This window comes from Carassius auratus, unplaced genomic scaffold (assembly GCF_003368295.1).
Source record: "Carassius auratus strain Wakin unplaced genomic scaffold, ASM336829v1 scaf_tig00020786, whole genome shotgun sequence".
In the NCBI taxonomy this organism is placed as follows: domain Eukaryota; kingdom Metazoa; phylum Chordata; class Actinopteri; order Cypriniformes; family Cyprinidae; genus Carassius; species Carassius auratus.
The window spans coordinates 287,131-309,907 of NW_020525057.1; the positions used below are offsets into that span (position 1 = coordinate 287,131).

At 36.5% G+C, this 22,777-nt stretch overlaps 2 protein-coding genes and 1 long non-coding RNA gene across 3 annotated transcripts; 1 reads left to right on the top strand and 2 right to left on the bottom strand.

Annotated features, from left to right (window-relative positions):
* Positions 1-303: 303 nt before the first annotated feature.
* LOC113076592 (uncharacterized) lies at positions 304-3,486 on the bottom strand. Its single transcript, XM_026249282.1, has 2 exons — positions 3,407-3,486; positions 304-2,166 (listed from the first exon to the last, which is right to left on the bottom strand). Exons 1-2 carry the CDS (start codon positions 3,424-3,426, stop codon positions 597-599), a joined length of 1,590 nt encoding a protein of 529 aa, XP_026105067.1. The 5' UTR covers positions 3,427-3,486; the 3' UTR covers positions 304-596.
* Positions 3,487-5,404: 1,918 nt separating this feature from the next.
* On the top strand, positions 5,405-12,562 carry LOC113076591 (uncharacterized). Its single transcript, XM_026249281.1, has 2 exons — positions 5,405-5,478; positions 10,978-12,562. Exon 2 carries the CDS (start codon positions 10,985-10,987, stop codon positions 12,560-12,562), a length of 1,578 nt encoding a protein of 525 aa, XP_026105066.1. The 5' UTR covers positions 5,405-5,478; positions 10,978-10,984.
* A 4,090-nt stretch (positions 12,563-16,652) lies between these two features.
* LOC113076594 (uncharacterized) lies at positions 16,653-18,362 on the bottom strand. The gene is made up of 2 exons (XR_003281208.1): positions 18,019-18,362; positions 16,653-17,571 (listed from the first exon to the last, which is right to left on the bottom strand). It is a non-coding gene; the product is annotated as an uncharacterized LOC113076594 (long non-coding RNA).
* Positions 18,363-22,777: the final 4,415 nt, after the last annotated feature.

Sequence of the window (22,777 nt, forward strand, 5' to 3'; positions counted from 1 at the left end):
ACATGATCTTACAGAGTTGACAAGTGCCATAAATCAATCAGATTAGCCTTCTCTAAAAACACACATGACATGGCCTTAGAAAATATTTCATAAAATTCACAGTTTTACAGTTTAGATTATGAAATTTTCAAATGAAGCTTTGGTAGACTTGTGGCTTTAACTAGACGGTGTTTCTAAACTCATATCCTACAGTACATCAACAATTTTTTAATACATTAAAAAAATATGTTTTTAATATTTTTATTTTTATGTTTGAGCTTATATATCTATATTATCATAGCAGTCTGAATGATTCCTGAACAGTAAACTTTGAAATGTCAGCTTTGTGAACAAATGATGATTATGTATCTAGACAGAAAGAATCATGAGTAGAAACCTTTTTATTTTGGGTATGTCATTTCTGTCTCCATGCCAAAAAAATGGGGGGTGACTGGTAAAGGGCTAGTCAACACAAACAATTGGCTAAATTGTTATATTTAGCAAGGCTTTAGTCACTCTTACAAATTATGTATATGAACACTGCTTTCATGAATACAATGATAATATATGTAGCATTATATCACAGAAAGATACCTTCACAGCTCACTATATCTGATTTAACATGTTTTCATGTATTTAAGCACTTTGTTTTTTTCTTCTCTTGCTCTCTTTTTTTTCTTTTCCAGTGTTTCAGCCTTTCCAGACTTACAGATTTCCTTCAGCTTCTCAATCAGAAAATCAAAATGCTGAAGTGTGAACACAGAATCAGTGTTCAGTGCGATCAAGTCCAGAATATCCACACAGTGATAAGCTTCCATCACCAGGTATACTTTCTCAATCTCTAATATGTGTAGTTCTTCTTCCAGCTTCTTGGCCAGAGACTCACCTTCCTTAATTTTGATTATACTGTCATTATATTTATTTTTTAAATCTTCATCTGTCATTTTTTCCCTCTTCATCTTTGTTTCATATATTTTTGCTTCTTTGACATGTTTGCTGTAGTGGCATTTATTAGTACACACTGTACAGTAATGATTCTTCATGACTTTACACCATGAGAGACCACAGCACCACCAGCATCCTGGATAATGACAGTTCTCCCTACAGAAGGTGCAGCACATCGCCACACTGGCTACAGAACGATCAATATCTACCTTCTCTATGTAGACCACATCAACTTCATACTCAAAGTTCTTGTTTTCTTCAGCATCTTTCTTGTTTTGCTCCACAGCTTCCTGAGCTTGTTTCAGCTCATTTTGCTTTGTGTCAATCTTTTGATTAAGTGATTGTAGATCAGAGATATTTGTCTCCAACTGCTTCCTTTTCTGCAAAACATCTTGAGTCATCTTCAGTGATTTTGCTTTCATGTTTTCAATAAATGTGAAAAATCCTGTAATTTCTGTGAAAGTTAGATCCCATGATTGTTTCAGCATTTCATTAGTTTCATCAGCAGGTTCTGTCTGACAGTTGTCGAACAGGAAATACACCGGCTGATTCTGCTGATTTACTGCACACTTGATTTTAGCCTCTTTAACAGCGGTCAGGATATTTTTAGGGATAGTTCCACGTGAATGTGTGAGGACCAAGATGATGTTTTCAGCAATATCTCTTCCAAATAAAGACTGAACAGCATCAAATATGTATAATTCTCTTTCAGATATTCGAGTCTGGGTTGCTTTAATCACCAGACACACTGCATGTATTTTATGAATACCTTCAGCAGATTTACTTAAACTGAGCAAACTCTCAGCAATCTCTTTATCTTTCTCAACTCCATGAGTGTCTCCATATCCTGGAGTGTCGATGATTGTTAAATGGATTGGACTCTCTTGTAGATAAAACTCATAAACAGTGATGCGTCTGGTCTGAGTATGAACTTGTGAGTAGTAGCTCTGATCATCTGTGATCTCAAACCAAACCTTGTCTTCTCTCTGAACACCCAACATGTAGTTGATCATCACATCGATCAGGGTTGTTTTCCCTGTTCCTGTTCCTCCCACCAGCAGAATGGTTTTATGGAGTTTCTTTGTGTGTCTCTCCCCAAAGGTAACTTTTATGTATGGTTTAGATGGATCACGAGAGTCTGTCCTCGGTTTCAGATGATATCGAGTAGGAGGCCCCTCCTCAGTTACAATACTTTCTTTGATGATTGCATGAAATTTGTACAAACTTGATTCTTTTTTTTGTCTGTGGAGAAAACAACATGTAAATAATATAAATAACAGCATAATACATTTTAAAATACATTTTATTACTTTACTTTTTTTAGAGCCTTATGAAATCCGTTTATTTTTTCCCAAATTCGGTTGAATATTTTTCCAAATTCCGTTTTTGCGTTTCAATTTTTCTGGATTCCATTTTTCTGTTTATTTTTTTCTCAACTCCATTTTAATGGTTAAATTTAATTTTATTAATCAAATACTTGTCTTTAAATTAAACCGGACTCTTATTTTGATGTGTTTACGTGAATACCTTTACAGTTCCGTGTATGTGATGTGACGCTAGTTTTACTCAAATCAAACCGTCAAACGCTCATGAAGTGAACGCATCATGACTCTCAGTACAGTTTTGGAGGGGGAAAAACATTTCATAAGGCTATTTTAAGAAATAATTGAATAAAATAAGTTGTTTTTATGCATGTAAATATGTCAATGACTTGCTGAAGTGCATGAAAACCAGCTATGTATGTATTAGACCCGGAAATAACGTCTCTCTCTCTCTCTCTCTCTCTCTCTCTCTCTCTCTCTCTACTGTATAAAAAATACATTATATATTATTATGTAAAGTATAACATTATACACTATAATAAAATATAGTATTGTATTATAGTTATTGTATCCAATTGTCTGTCTGGAACGCAGCATTAGGTTAACGTCAATAAACGAGCGTGTACTACAATTACGATTCATTCTATAAGGTGACATTTCAGCACTTGACAAACGGACAGCGACTCCTCTAAGCAGCACTTAAAGTACAGCTACGTGATTGTTGGGAAACGCAAGTGAAACAATAACGAACGATCGTAAAATTACTCGTAGAAAACGCTCTTAAGCGCTAAGATCAATCATTATCTGGAAACCCGGCCCAGAACTTTACACACAGGCAAACACGGCTTGAGTAACGCAGGACAGCGCGTTACTATAGTCTAGTAAAGTAGTGTAGTTAACAATATTATTAGGGTAATCCGTTACTTTACTTCATTACTCAAAAATAATACAGTTACTGTAATCTGTTACTTTGTAACTCGTTACCCCCAACACTGGACTGTAGCTATATTTAAGTCATGTGAATAGCAGGGAAATGTTTATACTACATTATCATTTTAACATATGTTTAACAAAAATAGGAACAACTGGTAAAATAAAATTTAAAAGCTCTATAGACAAAAACACCTAAATACTGAAATTACAGTGGCTACTAGTCCTACCTTTCAGTAGAATATGCCATGACTCTGGATTTGTGGTTTGTAGTCTTCAATGTAACCAATCAGTGTGTCGAAAAACACTGTATAAGCACATTTAATTATTGTTTTTAAAAACTTAAAGACATATGACCAAACAGTAACTGACCAAGCTGTACACATAATTAGTATTATTAAAAAAACATACTTGGGAACTTCCCATCTATCATTTTTTTCTACCTATTTATTTATTAAAAACAATACTGACAAATATCTAGAATCATTTACAGTGACATATACAGTAAGCCAATATGAGAAACTAAAAAGCATTACAATATAATAACAGACACAGAGGCTACAGAACAGCAAAATACACTAACTTACAACATTACCTGTCTGTTCAACTGCTTCTTTCTCCGATGCTGTGTTCCAGGCAGGTTTTTTGAGACTGTAAGTCACTAATTTAAATCACGATCAAAGACTGTAGCGTTCCAGGCAAGTCACGCCAAACGTCCTGAGCGTAAGGAATTGTAGCTAGATTATTAATTTTGTTAAAACGTTATATTGTCCTATTTTTTTTTTTTTTTTCAACGTGTCCCCTACCACTTGCATTATCCGTAGGGACTGCCATTGTTGTTTCGCGAACTATGTGACGTCAGAGCTCGGGACTGGGATTAGGCTACTACATCGATATAGTACGAGTTCACGGGTGGGAAGCCACAGGTTTGACTGCTGTTCCAGTGCACTTTCAAGGGTAGAAGGTTGGAAAAACACTGGTTAAGGCTGGCCTGGAACGTGGCATGACTCTCTCCAGATACTCGGAGACGGGATGAACGCCAGTTGTATTTATACACTGGTCAACACCCATTCGCTGAAGGTCAGGTGATTAGCAAGAAGCGTTAGATCTGTTTGGGAAAAACAACTGGTTTCACCAGTGGTTTAAAACATGTGATTCCTAGATAGAAATGCTTATTTGACCTTTATTTATACTCCTGATGTAGAGTCTGTTGCAAAGTAAAAAAAAAAAAAAAAATTATTTATTCTTTATATAATGAATAATCAACTTAAAATCGACTAAATTTAAAGCTGATCTCATACATCCCCCGCACGGAACGGCTTCCATGTACAACTAAGATGCGCAAGATAGATTAGATTGATTATTACATTTTAAAATGCATATTGTAATTAATTATTTAAATGTTTCTAAAAGAACATTTCTAAATAAAATTTTGTATTTTACGCCAATGTATATATTTATATATGAATGCGCACGGCCACATAAATGATCAAAATGGTTGGGTTTTTGAACAGGGAAGTGTACATTTTCAAATACGGTCTCTGATTTATGGGGATTATGAAAAAGTAGTGGGTGTATTTTTCACATTATAGGCCACACATCAGATTTCAAACTGCACGTTAAAGTAAATTTTGGAAAAGAGACAAAAATGTAGATGTTTTAAGAGGGATGCTCATTTTTAAATCATACCCTATTTATTGCATCAAAGTTTGTTTGTGCCATGCATATTTTGACGTGACCCACCCGGGTTCGAATCCGCGAAAATGTTTCTCCCTTTTCAAATTTCAAATCACATCAGAAAAATTTAAGTAAAAAAATAAATAAAATAAGTAAATAAACAAAAGCTTAAGGGTAGGTGTAGGGAGGGCTTTATTGTCCCAAAAATGTGGCATCAATTAAATTAGACTCAATATTATATATATTCGAGGTTGTAGCTAGAAGGGATACAGCTACAGGAAACCAACAATAAATATTATTTTCTTCCAATTAGATTGCGTTTTTATTAAAGTACCCTTACGGTTATGCAAATACATGAAATGTTGTTTAGCATGAGAAAAAGGACCCGATATTGATGTGCGCATGCGCAGTAAACGGTAGGAATCTGACGGGTATAAAATGTCAGGACACCGGACCCCGGTGACCTCATAGCTGGCCACGGCCATGGTCTGGAGGGTTTGACACTTTCTTGCAAATCACGTGACCTTCAGAAAATGGATGTTAGCCAGTGTATAAAATAAACTCTGGTTCTTTCTGTCTGCAAGTATCTGTAGAGAGGCAGAGAAAGAAGCACTTGAACAAACAGGTAGTGTTACAATGTGTTTTGCTCTTCTGTAGACTATGTATCTATAAAGTCTAGTAATGTAGACAGTGTATTAAAGTGATGATATTTAGTATTTCAAAATGTGTCTTATAATGTATATATTATATATATTTGTTTATATTTGTTATAAATACATAAGTAGGACAAAATAGAAGGACAGATTAATATTACCTTTTTTTTATAACTGTTTATGTGTGTATTGATTGGTGGATTGTTGTTAAAAAAATCTATTTGTATTTATTTCTTTAGAAATAATTTGCTTTGGAACCTTTGGGTCATGAACCCCCCTGTTTCAGCACTGGTTAATGCTGAAAGTTTAAAGCGCTAAAAAGTGGGCATGGTTCTCTGCGGATATCCATATGCGCCATAAACCAACTTAGGGGCGCAACTATCGAGTGTATGCAGCAAAAACCTTTGGCTCAGAACACATTTTTTCATTCCCTGCTGTACTTCTCCATTGTATTTCAATGTAATTGCGCTACTCGACGTCGCTGTCCGTTTGTAAAGTGCTGAAATGTCACCTTATAGAATGAATTGTAGTACACGCTTGTTTATTGACGTTAACCTAATGCTGCGTTCCAGACAGACAACTTGGATACAATAACTATAATACAATACTATATTATATTATAGTGTATAATTTTATACTTTACATAATAATACATAGCCTAATGTACTTTTTATACAGTAGAGAGAGAGATAGAGAGAGACATTATTTCCGGGTCTAATACATAGCTGGTTTTCATGAACTTCAGCAAGTCATTGACATATTTACATGCATAAAAACAAATTATTTTATTCAATTATTTCTTAAAATAGCCTTATGAAATGTTTTCCCCCTTCCAGAACTGCACTAAGAGTCATGCTGCGTTCACTTCATGATCATTTGACCGTTTTATTTGAGTAAAACTAGCTTCACATCACATACACGGAACTGTAAAGGTATTCACGTTAACACGTCAAAATAAGAGTCCGGTTTAATTTAAAGACAAGTATTTAATTAATACAATTAAATTTAACAATTAAAAAGGAGTTGAGGAAAAAAAATAAACAGAAAAAATCTAATCCAGAAAAATGAAAACGAAAAAAACGAATTTGGGAAAAAAATAAACGGATTTCATAGGGAAAAAAAAGTAAGTGAAGTTACTTTTCAAATGCAGTAACTAGTAAAGTAATCTCCTTAAAATTTACAGAAGTAACTAGTAACTAATTAATTTATTTGTGTAAATACCCCATCACTTGAAATTGCATTAACATTTTGGATTATAAAATGTACAAATATGGCACACACACACACACACACACGTTTGTTTTTGTGAAAAGTGGGTTCATCCTATAGGTGTAATGGTTTTTATACTGTACAAACTGTATATTCTATGGCCCTTCACCAACCCTACACCTAACCCTAACCCTCACAGGAAACTTTGTGCATTTTTACCTTCTCAAAAAAAGTATATAAATCATCTTCTATATGATTTATAAGTGTTTTGAAAAATGGGGTTATGTCCTCATAAGTCACCCTCTCCTTGTAATACCTGTGTCATAAACATGTCATTATACAGAGTTGTGTCCTGATATGACACAAAAACAAGAGCACACACACAAATAGGCTATATATGTAATTACAGGGTCACATCTCTCTGTCTTTAAAGGTCTGTGCTATATATACATATAGTGAAGTGTGCATACTCAGAATTAGTGCTCTGCATTTAACCCATCCAGAGTGTTGCCTTTCACCATCCACTTATTTAGCTGCTGTCGCATCCCTTGGCATTCCATCTCCTTTTCCATCTTTCTTTCTCTATTTATAGTTCCCGATAATTTTTTTTTCTTTATCCATTTTTTTTAGTTTCAACGACAACTCACTAACATTACTGCTACTCACTCAGCGCTCACGGCGCCCCGCCCACTCGCGATATTACCCTTCCATGTCTAAATTCTATTATGGAATCTTTTGAGGGCACCAGCGCCTGTTAGTCCTCTAAAATGTATATAACTTTTTTACATATAACTTTTATATAAATTTAATAAAAACAAAAACAAAAAAAACAACGCTTTGGCATATAGCGCCACTGGACCAACTCGAAACTGGTCAAAAGTCTAAAGTCAATGGCGCAATATTTTTTATTTGTTTATGTATTTATTTTGTGATTTAAAGAGCACGTTATTAGAAAATACCCCTCTGATCGGGTCCACAACGCATGTTAACTTTGCTTATTACACACAGGAACGTTATACCCAAGAACACACCCATGACTCATTAAGAGAATAGTGACAACACAACCACTGATTGTCCTGTCTTGCAAAAGTGGATTCGGAAGCGCCAAGAATATAATCCTTTGACATTGTTAAAAATAATGAATGCTGTTATCCAGAGGCGTTTCTAGGATTTGAAAACATCTGGGGCTAAGGCCAAAACATCAGTAGCTAATTAGGGGGAAGGGAAAAGTAAGAAAAACGTGTTTTGGTGTAATTGACATAACACTTGATTTTCTTAATTTATTTGCAGTAAATATGACTAATCTAACCATTTTTGGAGATTTTAAATACATTTGCATCACAGCAGTTCAATCAGTGTACTGTTTGAGTACATGAATTACTCCGGGATATTGGTTTGTTTGAACTCAGAGGGAGTGTCAGCCACATTAAAAAAGTTAACAGCTTAAGCCATTTGTGGATTAATGCGTATTAGAAATGTGAACCGTTTAAAACGATTCAGTTTGATTTGGTGAACTGAATGATTCGTTCGCGAACCGGATATACAGACTGGTTTGATTTGAACTCTCTCTCACAACAGACACGGAAGTAAATGCAATTCGGAGCTTGTTCGCGACTCTGTTATTCAGATCGGCACTTCGGAGCCTGTTCGCGACTCGGATGATTCAGATCGGCACTTCGGAGCCTGTTCGCAACTCGGTTGATTCAGATCGGCACTTCGGAGCCTGTTCGCGACTCGGTTGATTCAGATCGGCACTTCGGAGCCTGGTCGTGACTCGGTTGATTCAGATCAGGACTTCGGAGCCTGTTCGCGACGCGGTTGATTCAGATCGGCACTTCGGAGCCTGTTCGCGACTCGGTTGATTCAGATCGGCACTTCGGAGCCTGTTCGCGACTCGGTTGATTCAGATCGGCACTTCGGACCCTGTTCGCGACTCGGTTGATTCAGATCGGCGCTTCGGAGCCTGTTCGCGACTCGGTTGATTCAGATCGGGGCTTCGGAGCCTGTTCGCGACTCGGTTGATTAAGAGCCTGTTTGCGACTCGGCTGATTCAGATCGACACTTCGGAGCCTGTTCGCGACTCGGTTGATTCAGATCGGCACTTCGGAGCCTGTTCGCGACTCGGTTGATTCAGAGCCTGTTCGCGACTCGGCTGATTCAGATCGACACTTCGGAGCCTGTTCGCGACTCGGTTGATTCAGATCGGCACTTCGGAGCCTGTTCGCGACTCTGTTGATTCAGATCGGCACTTCGGAGCCTGTTCGCGACTCGGTTGATTCAGATCGGCACTTCGGAGCCTGTTCGCGACTCGGTTGATTCAGATCGGTACTTCGGACCCTGTTCGCGACTCGGTTGATTCAGATCGGCACTTCGGAGCCTGTTCGCGACTCGGTTGATTCAGATCGGGGCTTCGGAGCCTGTTCGCGACTCGGTTGATTCAGATCGGGACTTCGGAGCCTGTTCGCGACTCGGTTGATTCAGATCGGCGCTTCGGAGCCTGTTCGCGACTCGGTTGATTCAGATTGGGACTTCGGAGCCTGTTCGCGACTCGGTTGATTCAGATCGGGACTTCAGAGCCTGTTCGCGACTCGGCTGATTCAGATCGACACTTCGGAGCCTGTTCGCGACTCGGTTGATTCAGATCGGCACTTCGGAGCCTGTTCGCGACTCTGTTGATTCAGATTGGGACTTCGGAGCCTGTTCGCGACTCGGCTGATTCAGATAGACACTTTGGAGCCTGTTCGCGACTCGGTTGATTCAGAGCCTGTTCGCGACTCGGCTGATTCAGATCGGCACTTCGGAGCCTGTTCGCGACTCTGTTGATTCAGATCGGGACTTCGGAGCCTGTTCGCGACTCGGCTGATTCAGATAGACACTTCGGAGCCTGTTCGCGACTCGGTTGATTCAGAGCATGTTCGTGACTCGGTTGATTCAGATTGGTACATCGGAGCATGTTTGAGATTTTTTTTTAATTCAGATCTGGACACCGAAGCAGGAAGTGTTTGTCAAACAGTTAATTGGTGATAAATTAATACTTAGACTAGAGGCTTTTTTTTACCTGTCGATTCAGCATGTACATGGACCCACACACAAAGGTGGGCACACTACTTAATCATCAGTAGAGCTCTAAACTTTTCATCCATTGTTATTAAGGTCGTTATTCATAACCGTACTGAAAATAAGTAAATATTGTTAGCTGATGCTAACTGTCTAGCTAACAAGCTTGCTGGTGCTAACTTGAGGTAATTTTTATAAATAATGTTCAAATATTTTTATTCAAACACTATATATATATATATATATATAGATTACATCTGGGGAGAAAAGAAAGAATGCGATGTTCAGAACATGGTAACTACAGTAATTATCAAAGAGGGGAGGAGATGCACCCCGTTTGGCCAGGGGTGTTTTTACACCCCAGACAAGATTTGAGAAGGAAAAAATCATTATGAAAATATAATTATATTTTCCTTAAAATCTTCAGGCCTTATTATCATGTCATATATAACAGTTATGTTCTGTAAAACAACAAACTTTCAAATAGTTTGTTCTTACTGGTGAAAATCAGATGGTCATCTCTGTTTTCTCTCAGGTACATCACAGTGCAAGCTTCACAGTGAACATTACTCTCTTCAACGTAGGTGTAGTGTTGCTGGTTGCAACAGCACTGCTGGACTGCATTTTCCAGCAGACTTGAAAATTAGGCACCAGTGGTTGCATACAATTGGCCTGAAAGACTGCGAGTTCCCGCCTAGAGCTGGAGAGTGCAAACTACATTTTACGCGGGATTGCTTCTCCAACACAATGGAGGTGGAGAGGGGCTTCTCCACACAGCTTGCGCTGAAAAGCGATTCTGTGCCGATTGCGATGCAGGAGTTAAGAGTGCAGTTTGAGCCAAAATTTTGAGCCAAATTCTGACTTCATTATTTTTTATTTTTCACAGCAAAATATGGTTTGCACTGGCACACGCTGTTAATAAATCTGGCCCTTATTCTGAAAAATAAACACACACACACACACACACACACACACACACACACACACACACACACACACACATATATATATATATATATATATATATATAAATATATATATATATATAAATATATATATATATATATATATATATATATATATATATATATATATATATATATATATATATATATATATATATATATATATAAATATATATATATATATTGATGAAGATTTTAATTTTATATATTTTTAAATGTCTTTTCCTCTTTATATTACAGACAGAAAATGTTCAGTTCAGAACCAGGATCACAAATATTTGTTGCAATCATCAAAGACAGTATTGTAATTGAGGAGGGGAATCCTACTCGATATCATCTGAAACCCAGGACAGACTCTTGTGATCCAACTGAACCATACATAAAAGTTACCTTTGGGGAGAGAGACAAAAATAAACCCCATAAATCCATTCTGCTGGTGGGAGAAACAGGAACAGGGAAAACAAAACTAATCAATGTGATGATCAACTACATGTTGGGTGTTCAGAGAGAAGACAAGGTTTGGTTTGAGATCACAGATGATCAGAGCGACCGAACTTTAGTTCACAGTCAGACCTCCAGCATCACTGTTTATGAGTTTTATCTACAAGAGAGTCCAATCCATTTAACAATCATCGACACTCCAGGATATGGAGACACACGTGGAATTGAGAAAGATAAAGAGATTGCCAGGAATTTGCTTGGTTTAAGCAGTGATGACTGCTTGCATAAACTAGATGCAGTTTGTCTGGTGATTAAAGCAGACCAAAATAGACTCTCTGACAGACAAACATACATATTTGATGCGGTTCAGTCCTTATTTGGGGAAGATATTGCTGAAAACATTGTCTTGCTCCTCACACACTCGCGTGGAGTTCACCCTAAAAATGCTCTGACGGCTGTTGAAGAGGCTAAAATCAAATGTGCTGTAAATGAGCAGAATCAGCCAGTGTTTTTCCAGTTTGACAACTGTCAAGGAGAGACATTTCTTTCAGAATACCAGATGGCACAAAAGCAAACATGGGATCTCAGTTTGAGTGAAATTACAAAATTTTTCACATTTATTGAAAACATAAAACCAAAAACACTGAAGATGACTCAAGGTGTTTTGCAGAAAAGGAAGCAGTTGGAGACTAATATCTCTAATCTACAATTAACTGATCAAAAAATCAGCCAAAAGCAAAAAGAGCTGAAACAAGCTCAGGAAGCTGTGGGACAAAACATGAAAGTTGCTGAAGAAAACCAGAACTTTGAGTATGAAGTTGATGTGACCTACAAAGAGAAGGTTGATATTGATCGTTCTGTAGCCAGTGTGGCGATGTGCTGCACCTTCTGTGAGGAGAACTGTCATTATCCAGGATGCTGGAGGGTCACTGATGTCTCATGGTGCAAAGTGATGAAGAATAATCACTGTACAGTGTGTACTAATAAATGCCACTACAGTAACCACGTCAAAGAAGCTAAAATATATGTAACAAAGACAAAGAAGGAGAAAAAGACAAATGAAGGATTAAAGAAGAAATATAATCACAGTATAAAGAAAATTAAGGAAGGTGTGTTTTGGGTCAAGAAGCTAGAAGAAGACTTACATAATATAGAGAAAGAGAAAGTAAAGATGGTGATGGAAACTTTTAACTGTGTTGAAACTCTGGATTTGATTGCACTTAATACTGATTCATTGATCATACTTCAGCATGTTGATTTTCTGACTGAGAAGCTGATGGAAATCAGTGAGCCTGAAAAAGCAAAAACACTGGAAAACATCAAGAAGAGAGCAGGAGAAGAAAAAAACAGAGCTGTGAGGTACATGAAAGAATTGTACAAATAATCATGTGATATTATGCTACTGTATATTATCATTGTATTCATCGATCAAATAATGCATATACAGAATTCGTGAGTTTGATTAAAATCTTGGTAAACAGTTATTTATAAAAAATTTTAAGTTGTCTAAAGAATTTTGTGCAGTATATAGTTTTTTGTAATTATAGGGTTCATTTGACTCTTGATAAAAAAAGAAAAAAGAAAAAAAGTTGTTACACAAAACCTGATGTTCTCCAGCATTCTCTGATCCAGCATCTGTTGTCCCACAAAAACACATTAATACAGTTGATTTGATTATTTACGCTCCTTATCAGTGTATGAATTTGCATTACTGTTTTTCTATGGATGTCACAAATATTTTAGTCAAATTAACTTTTTTTTTCATTTGGTAAATCGGACGTTTACGTTTTACAATATATTGCTGTTTGACATAATGATAACAAACTGTAGAAAAACAGTTATTTACTGGCAACCATTAATTTACGGCAACAAACTATAGAAAAACAGAAATTTATTGGCCTGTAAATAACAGTTTTCTACAGTTTGTTGCTGTAAATTAATTACAGTTTATACAAAGATACACATATAGCAATCAAATAAAGCAAAGTTAAAAAGTCAAGGGTCAGGAGCACAACTAAAGATCTCCACAAACGAAACAGTAAAACATCATCATCTAATTTTCTGTACCTCTCAACAAGATCTTTTGATCTCTGATCTCTGATCTGACAGAAATAAAGTCAGTCTGGTTATTAATGAGTGAAGCTGCTAAAGCTGTTTGTTGATTGTTTAAATCTTCAGTTGATTTTTTGTAAAGCTGTGGCTGAAGACAGTATTAGTTTGTATTGTACTTCTGTTTGTATTGTTTCTCTTTTCTTCAGTGATTCTGCTCGTTAACAGCAGCCGTTCATCAGTGTCTGAATTCACTCATTAGTTTTCATTCTCTCTGTCAGGTGGACTATATTAATAAAGTCATGTAGGGAATAGTGAATGAGGGTGTAGGGTGTGATTTGAAACACAGCCGCTGAGTGTCAACTTTGAACGTTGTTAATTTACGATATATAGCAGCAGGCTAACTTCTCGAAAATGATGAATATTACCCAGATGCATCGTTTTAATGCAAATCAAAATTTGGCCTTTTTTACAGCGATTTTTAACAGTGCAGTAAAATGTTCTCCACTTATGCAATAAAAATGTGCAATATCCTTATATTTATTAGTTATCCCTCCATTCTAGTACATCCCTGCATCTTACTCAATCCTATTCCATTATCATTTATAGCACAATTGTTTATACACTTATTTATTTGCAAATGCTTTTTTTTTGTCTGTGTGTTGTTGTCTCTGTGTAATGTCACTTAAACAAATTCCTTGTATGTGCAAGCATACTTGGCAATAAAGTATGTAAAAGAAACCAACAATACTCCTCACATATTTTTTTTAGCATAAAGAGACACTACTCTAAGTACCTTTGAAACAAGGACATAAATAGGCCATATTAACAGCAAGTGTTTTACTGAAATGAAAAATCATGTGTATAAATTGTGTATTATAAAAATCATTGTAAAAAAAAAACTAATCATTTAAGGTTTACAAAGTTTGAGAGTTTTCACAAGTATATAGATTTCACTAGAACACATTCTCATTTAAACAGCATATGATCATATTGAACTTTATTCTTGAAATATATGGCGCAGTATAAAGTATCTGTGCTCACGAAACGTTCTATTTACCTCATCTGTGAAAAGTACGCGAGTACCACGTGAGTGCAATTAAAAGGAGCAGAGTGTCCGGCTGACATGTCTGTTTTGTCTTCATGAACCAATTTTGGACAGGCTCCACAGGCACAGTAATGGTCTACACAGTGCTTTAAGTGGCCCAAAAGAGGTGCAGGTACTCTATTATAGCCTATTTCATTACCGGGGGGGGGGGGGGGGGGGGGGTTATGTGGTCTTGGGTGACGGGATGGGGGGCTTATGATATTAGACTTCGTAGCCTATAATAAAAGATAATGAATTTCAAACCTTAACTAAACACATTTTTATTCAAAGATCAACCGTCTGTCATTACTCTTTAGTCTGGAACAAGAAACAGCAACATTAAAATCATGAACTCAAATGTCATTGTAAAAAAAGAAAAAAAACAATGACTTTTGTAACAGTGCGTAAATCAGACCTTTCTGTTACACTTAACGTTAATAAGCTTAAACGAAAATAACGAAAAAATTGTGTAGCGGAGTATTTTTTGTACACAGTGCCGCGAACTGTCAATCACTCCTGTATGCGTGCATCACTGTCCTCCTCACAGCTGCAGCAACTTGCGCTCTCTCTCTTCATCAAGCTTTAAAACAAAAAGGGGACAAAAATATAATATTGTCTTTGTGCATAGGCTATAGATTAATTAGATAAATGAATATCTAAATTTGTGCCTAGCCGCCTACGGTATTTTTTTAGAATTTAGAAAAAAGATGCTATAGCCAATGAGCAGCCAGCAGGGGCTGCAGGACGACTCAACCTCCGCAGACAGTTTTTAATGTTTATCAGACAATAAATACTCAGTATTTTGCTTTAGTATAATTTTCGGGACAATTAGGGCCAGAGTCGGGACAACAGTTTAGATTTCGGGGCTGTCCCGAATTTTTTCGGGACGTCTGGTCACGCTTCCTGAAAGAGCTGCATTACTTCATTAGGTTGAGTCTGACCTGTAGTTATAGCATACAGTCTTGGTGAGGCGTCAGTCATCGAGTTTCACACACTTTCTCCGGCCACGTTGAATTGTTGACACTTAACAGTGGGAAAAGCGACACATGCGCTATTCTCTTGTATAATTTGAGGGTGAATGGGTAATTGGGTAATGTACTTTCTGCTGACGTTGGGATGAATTAGGAAGCTTGCATTAAATCGGCAGTGCAGGGAAAAGATTAAATCCTCTATTAAAACATGTCCAAATGAGCGTACCGGTACGCTAAAAGCACGTTCTGGGCGCACGGAGAGGTGGCGGTACGCTCAAAAGCTATATTTGGAAGTGGCGGTACTGAGTACCGGTGCGTACCGGCCCACTTAAAGCACTGGGTCTACAGCATGATCTACAGCTAGTATAGGAGTGTTGATTATAACCAGTGGATAATTCAATCAACATACATTTAATACATAAATAAAATAAAGAATAAGTAGGAGGACAAGAAGAATAATATACCTGTAGGTGACCGCTGTTCTATTCCTCGAGCGAGGGACGACCTCCCCCTCAGAAGAAAGGGACTGCTGTTCTATCCAGCTGGAGAGAACACCCTTTGCTGCTATGGCTGCAGGGGACTGCTCTTCATCCTTCAGCAGAGGATGAACACCCCTGCTACTTAAATAAGAGGGAACTTGCTATTCTTTCCCTCGTGTTTTAGAGGGGAGAATACCCCTCTCCTAGCATGAGCCGCATTAAGGACATCTCTATAACATTAACTTTCTCTTTTGCAGGAAGGGAATAGGGAAAAATTCGGGGGGTCTTCACACTACCCCTTTGCCAGCCAGTAGGCTTTATTAAGGATATCTCAATAACACTGTCTTTTCTCTTTGCCGGACTGGAACAAGGTTGGTTTTGGGGGGTTCAGGCAGTAATACTTCTCACTATGTTTTGGGGGTTAGTGTCAAAGCTCTTGAATGTTCAATTATTCTGAGAGAAAGAACCCACATAAGGAACCATACCGCCAAAAATAAAATTGTTTAATAAACTCAAGTAAACTTGCCAAAGTGGTTCCTGTCTGAAATGTGATGAGTTAAAGATCAAACTATTACAATCAGTCAGATTACTGTCATTTGTATCACTCTCTCCACCCGTCTCTTCTGTGTTTCTATGGAAGACTCTGCAGGTGAATTGTGGTCTGTTTGCAGAGAGATTCCAGAATGTGTGTGTTTGTGTGAGGAGCCTCTGTTTCCCACTTATGCTGAGCCCATACAGGAGCGCCGGGATCAGTGAGCTCACAGATACACCATCACCATCCTGGATGTTCTCTGCTGATAAACCTCATCCATGGACACATCCTCTCACTGATGGAACTCAAGGGTCCTCACTTCATCCCACTGCTCAAGGTTACCACAACAACCAATATAAACACACTACTCACATTGCATTTAATTATTCACAAGCATTCAATTATTACATGTTTATTTTCAAAAACACTTCAACAGGTGAAGTTTTCAACATTTTACACAAGGAAAATTATACTTATTTTAAGACTTAATTTGCATGTTTACATTATTTTCATTAAAAATAAGCAGAATCCATTTAACAATTCTTAGTTGCTTACTGTATTATAAAAAATACAGTTGTAAAATACAATTGTAACTATAGCTACGTTGTCATATTGGTTGTACAGAATTTAATTCATACTAATTTATAAAAACAAGAAGAAATTCTGCTGAACTGTAATGAAAATAATATAACAGGTACAAAACTGCCTTAAAATCCTGCATTTGTATGCAAAATATAATTTTATATTTTTTCTTCTGATTCCTGGATTAAAATATAATAATGTTGAAATACAACATTTATTTGTAAGATTTGTATTGAGAAAAAAAAACATTTAAATATTCTTAATGTTTGTAACAATCTTGTTTATGTTGTCAGTTAAGTCAGATGTTCATGAGGTTTTTAAAATATTTGATACCATCAGTATTTAATGTCACATTTCAGCTCTTTTATGATTTTATATAAAGCACAAAACATTAACACAATATTAAATGAGCTCAGTCTCTGTCTAGACACCAGTGTATGTGCCATTGTAATAGAAAGGCTTGTTTGAGACACAGTGACCTACGACCTCTGGAGTCCATCTCTGAATCTTCGGCAGGCCCTTCTCATCTGGTCGCACGATGACCGTGCTGTGGGACGCGAGTGAGGGGTCCTTGTCGAAAAAGCTGAAGGGACGCAGGAAGAATCCCACTGCGTTTCCTGGAGTCGCTGTGTTGGGAATATCTTCAGAATGAGGAATGTGTAAGAATCCCACCGTCACCCAAGCAACCAAATCCTGTAAAAAAAAAAAAAAAGATATATATTATATTAATATAACAAAATGTTATATATGTATATTATATTATGAAAATAGTAATAATAAATGAAAATATGAAATTATTTTTTTAATGAAATGATAATCTAAATAATAAGCTAAAACTGCCAGTAGGTGGTGGTAAATGTCTTAATGATTAAGTCAGTTTTGTGCTGCTTCCTATTTAGTTTTGATTGCACAATGGTGTGTGTGTCCTGGGCTCCAGGGGTTGGTAAAGTTAACATATTTCAGATCAATGGTTTCAAGGCTGTTGTCCATTCCTGTTCCAAAAAATGATCCCTATTCAGTAAAACCTTTTTATGCATTTATCTCTTATTTGCCCTCTGTTGCATTTGTAATTTGCACTGTGATCTCAAAATTGATTATTTGACTTCAGATTGTACATCGATAAGCAAGAGATAAACTCACCTGCAATGTCAAGGTCCACTTTGTAGTGAATTAAATGGGTGTGCAAGTTGCCAAGAACATAGTTGTAAACCCTGGTTCGATAGTTTAGCTCCAACCCTAATTAAACACACCTGAATAAGACAATCAGTGTTTTCGGGATTACTAGATAGATACAGGCAGCTGAGTTTTTATGAGGGTTGAAGCTAAACTCTGCAAGATAGTGGCCCTCCAGGACCGGAGTTGCCTATCCCTGGTTTAGTCCATTTTCCTTGAGGTTCCTTTTTTGTTGTGATGCTTGCTGCTACACAATGGTGCTACATTGTTGTGTCCAATGTTTCTAAATTTTTTATGTACGTTTAATTGGATTCTTTAATTTACATTTATTCATTTAGCAGACACTTTTATTATTTCATGTTGTGGACCACAAAATAGCTATTGACTTATCATTAAGATACAATTTTTAACAAAAAACTAAATAAATTATAAAATGATAAACTTCACAACTGAACCTTTAAACTCATTTTTAAAGAAAAGAGATGAATCAGAAGTATAAATTATTATGTCATTTAAAACGGATGTGGGTGAATTGGTCTGAACAAAAACAGCAACCTGGAATATTGAAAATGCTCATTCATTCTCTGCCAGTAGGAGATTTTTTATATCAGAAATATAGTAGTTTCTCGGTAATGAGAAAAGAGTGAAAAAATGATAGTCTATATTGACGAGGAAAGTACACTGATGAGTTACCAGCATAAGCCTACATTTAATTTTAGTCATTTTAACTTAGGGCTGTCAATCAATTAAAATATATAATTGTGATTTATCACACATTTTTATCTGTTCTAAATGTACCTTAAATTAATAATCCCGCCCCTCCATATTTAAGTTGCTTAAATATCTTAATTTGACTAAGGCCTATAATATGATAAAACAGCACTGCTTTTTTCCCCCACAAATGCACGCTTGATGTTTACGTTTTATGAAGATTTTGATAGATTTTTGCTTGGTGCAGTGCTGAAAAGTTGCTATGTGGCATTATGTACCTTTAATAAAAAAATAGATCTGAAGATGTATATGACTGATAAACAGACAGAGTACCGGCGGGTAGCACAGATAGGCTACACTACTTACTCTGCACTGATCTGTCATTAGTCCTGTCCCCTGCACGGCTTACAGTAACGCTCCTTCACATCACAATCAAATACATCTCACTCCCTGAAATTTTTTTGATGTCATAATCTATTAAAACATTTATTTGCGTATTATTATACACAATCCCTTATGAAAATTAACCACAGTATTACTATAGTAAATGTATAGTAACGCTAGCCAGGTATTTATTTATTTATTATTATTTTTATTTTTTTATTACCAATTATAGCCTATAACCACAGTTTTACAAACAGTTAGTGTAGAAAAACATTGTTTTTACGATGGTTTAACTAGTAGCCAATAACCATGTTTTTATATATATATATATATATATATATATATATATATACAAATTTTCATGTTATATTTTTAATTTACGGCATGTCAGAAAACGACACCTCTGGTCATTTCGTTGGGTCATTTGTCCAGTCACATATACCATACAGACAGTCCGACTCAATACGGCTCAGTTTTTATTCGTATGTTGCTCTGTCGAGTGGCAGAAATAATTTTATGTAAGCCATTCTGAGTGTACACCATGCTTTTCCAATGAGGGTGAAAGGACGCCGACTCTGCCCACACAGCTATGACATGACACCGAACAATTAAATACTAACGTGCCTAGACTTTTGCACAGTAGTGGCACGGTGAACGGCTGCACTGTTTCTACTGAATATGAGGCTCCAGCGTGATCAAACAGATGAAAGAGACAATTCTCAATTTTTGGTCACACAGTAAAGGTATAATTTGAAAATGCAAACTATTAGCAGTTTGAAATATCAAGAATAATAAGAGGGTTAATAAGAAATATCTCTAAATGCTGGAACGTTCTCATTTTGCTCTGCATATGGTATGCATATGATTTATTTTATTTTATTTTTTTAACCAAGAATGAACCGACATGAAAACATTTAGCTTTTAATGTGTGTATTTAAATATATGTAGGACTATTATTTATTGACTGTTTAATAACAATGCATAAGAGCTTTTGTGTAAAGGTCTTTCTTTCATTTTTTGATGTGTAGACTGTCTTAAGACTATCCCATGTTTTGAAATTAAACTCACTGTAAATTTTCTAATGGATTTTAAGAGTGTTACAATGTTATATTATAATGTTGTTGTTTTATTTCCTCCTTTCATCTCCGTTAACAAACCAACATTTTACAATTACATTCAGTTCGCAATCTGTCCCTTTCTTATATTGTTTAAAAATAATAAATTAATAACACAGCCCATGAGACCAGTTTCGGTAACTGTTTTATTTGAGCTCCATCAAATTTCTACAGAAACATTCTATTGCCCTTTACTGGGTCAGGGACTATTTGTTTTAGCAGATGGTATTTAAATGGTATAACTTTAAAAAAGTAACTTAAATTACATAGATGGATAATGAACAGAACAGACCATATTTATAGTAAAGCAGAGCTTTCAAGACTGTAGGAGCCTACAGAAACTCAAATGTCCATGTTTTTACCTCTTTGATGATACACAATCAAAAAAAAAAAATCATTGTTTTATGGTAAATATACGTATTCTGGCTTTTTCAATATTGAAAAAATAATGTATTTTAATTAATTAAGTAAGTTAATTACCTTAATAAATCATTTTGCAGTAGTTAATTTAAAATACAAACAAATGTTATGATATAATATATGTCATCAAGTGATTTAGTTTTACATCACATGAAGAACATGTTTTTGAAAAGAAGCAGAAACATATTCAGCATCATATGTTTTAGAATGTCACCATGCCTCCAATAGCTGAGGCATTATTTGTGTTTTTAGTTCTAAATCAGTGATTCTCAACCTTTTTTTTTTACTTTACCGCACTTTTTACTTGGCCACACTATAGTCTACGTGCAAGTATCACAGGCCACACGCAGATCATTTACATATTATGTCACCAATACAAACAGGGCCTGGTTCCCCAGAACGTTCTTATCACTAAGTAGTTCTTAACCTATTCCTTAAACTCTCTCTTAACCTTATGGCACAATTCCCATCACGTTCATACGCTAAGTATATCTTCTGTAAGTCACACTTTTGTAAGATTGGTCTGGACCATTCTTAAGCTCTCTCTTAGAGTTGTTTGAGCTCAAGACGCTACTGTACAGCAGTCTTTCGATATCAGCACAGCCTAGTACAAGTCAAAGACTGTTGTATGTTAACAATGTTGTGGCTCAACAATGATTTTATGTTATGGACATTTTAAGACTCATAACAAAATATGTTTGCAATGGATACAGGCCTATTTATGAAGTTGACTTCATGTGGTATCAGAGCTAATATGGTGGTAATTAGCCTAGGCTTTTTCGCAATGTAATTAAAGCGTTTAAATTGGCAATTACTTTTGATAATTAAAATCTGGCAAACAATTTGGCTCAAAATGGCTAAGATCTATAAACGGGTAAGCATGGTGGTGTCCACTAAACGACCAACTTTGGCAGCGATCCAACATGTCCTCAATTGAATCAAAGACGCAGCCGGACGCGGAGCTTAGTCGATGTAAATTGTTTATTCAGCAAATCTTAAGCCCTTTTGACATTTTACCTGACTTGGCTATATTTAAAAAAAAAATTGGCTCCCAAGACAACTCATTATGGAGCTACTGGACCTTCTCAGACCTGCGCTTGCCAGGCTAATGCGGCGGAATTTTGCTTTAAGGCCTGAAGTCCAGCTGCTTGCAGCGCTACATTATTTATTTATTTATTTATTTATTTTTTGCTACAGGGAGCTTCATCGAGGTCGTGGGAGAGGGCTACGGCCTAATCAAGACCTCGGTGTGGAGGTGCGTCCACACTGTCACCAAACGCCCTTCTGCGACATGCCGGGGATTACATCAGTGATTGATCAGACGTACATATCGAGAAAGGGATACGCGGCCATAAACGTGCAGGTTATAGTGGACCATAGGGGTGTGATATCTGACCTGGTGGCAAGGTCCAGCAAAACTTCAAGTTCCTCTGACGAGAAGCTTGGTGGCCCTTTTTTACGTTGCTTCCCCAGCATATTCTGTATCTAACTTTCTCTCTGTTCATTGTAGATAGGTTGCTTTTAATTTAAAACATTAACCAATGGAAATCAATGCCGCATTAAACAGAAGTAACTGCAGCTGCTTGCCAATCAATTATGATTGTAAAGTACCTTACCATTAATATAAAAGTGTATTACATAATTTTTATAAGTCGTTAAACCCATGTCAAGAAGCGGCACAAGTGGCACAATGGGATAAGGAGCGTGGATGATTAGCGAGGGATACCCGGTTCGTCTAACCGTCACAACATATCGCGTGAACATATTTGATCATTTAATTTATAGTCTATATTTTACTGATAACTTAAAATATGTTAAAATAAATGTTACTGTAATAATTTGAGGAATGTTTCATTTGCATAGAACGTGTTGTCTTTCTTAACGCTGTATTGCTCCTTCGCGTGAAGTGGAAAATCGATTCATGAGCAATCAATGCCAACTAATTCAGCACCCTGACTTTGGACAGCGCTCTTGTAATGTCAGACGTAAGTGGCAGCGTGTTAAGAAGCTTCCTAAGGGACACTTCGGGGAACACACTTAGGACCATAAACAACTTTGGTAAGATATATCTTTCGAGGCCCTTCTTCCCGTGCTAA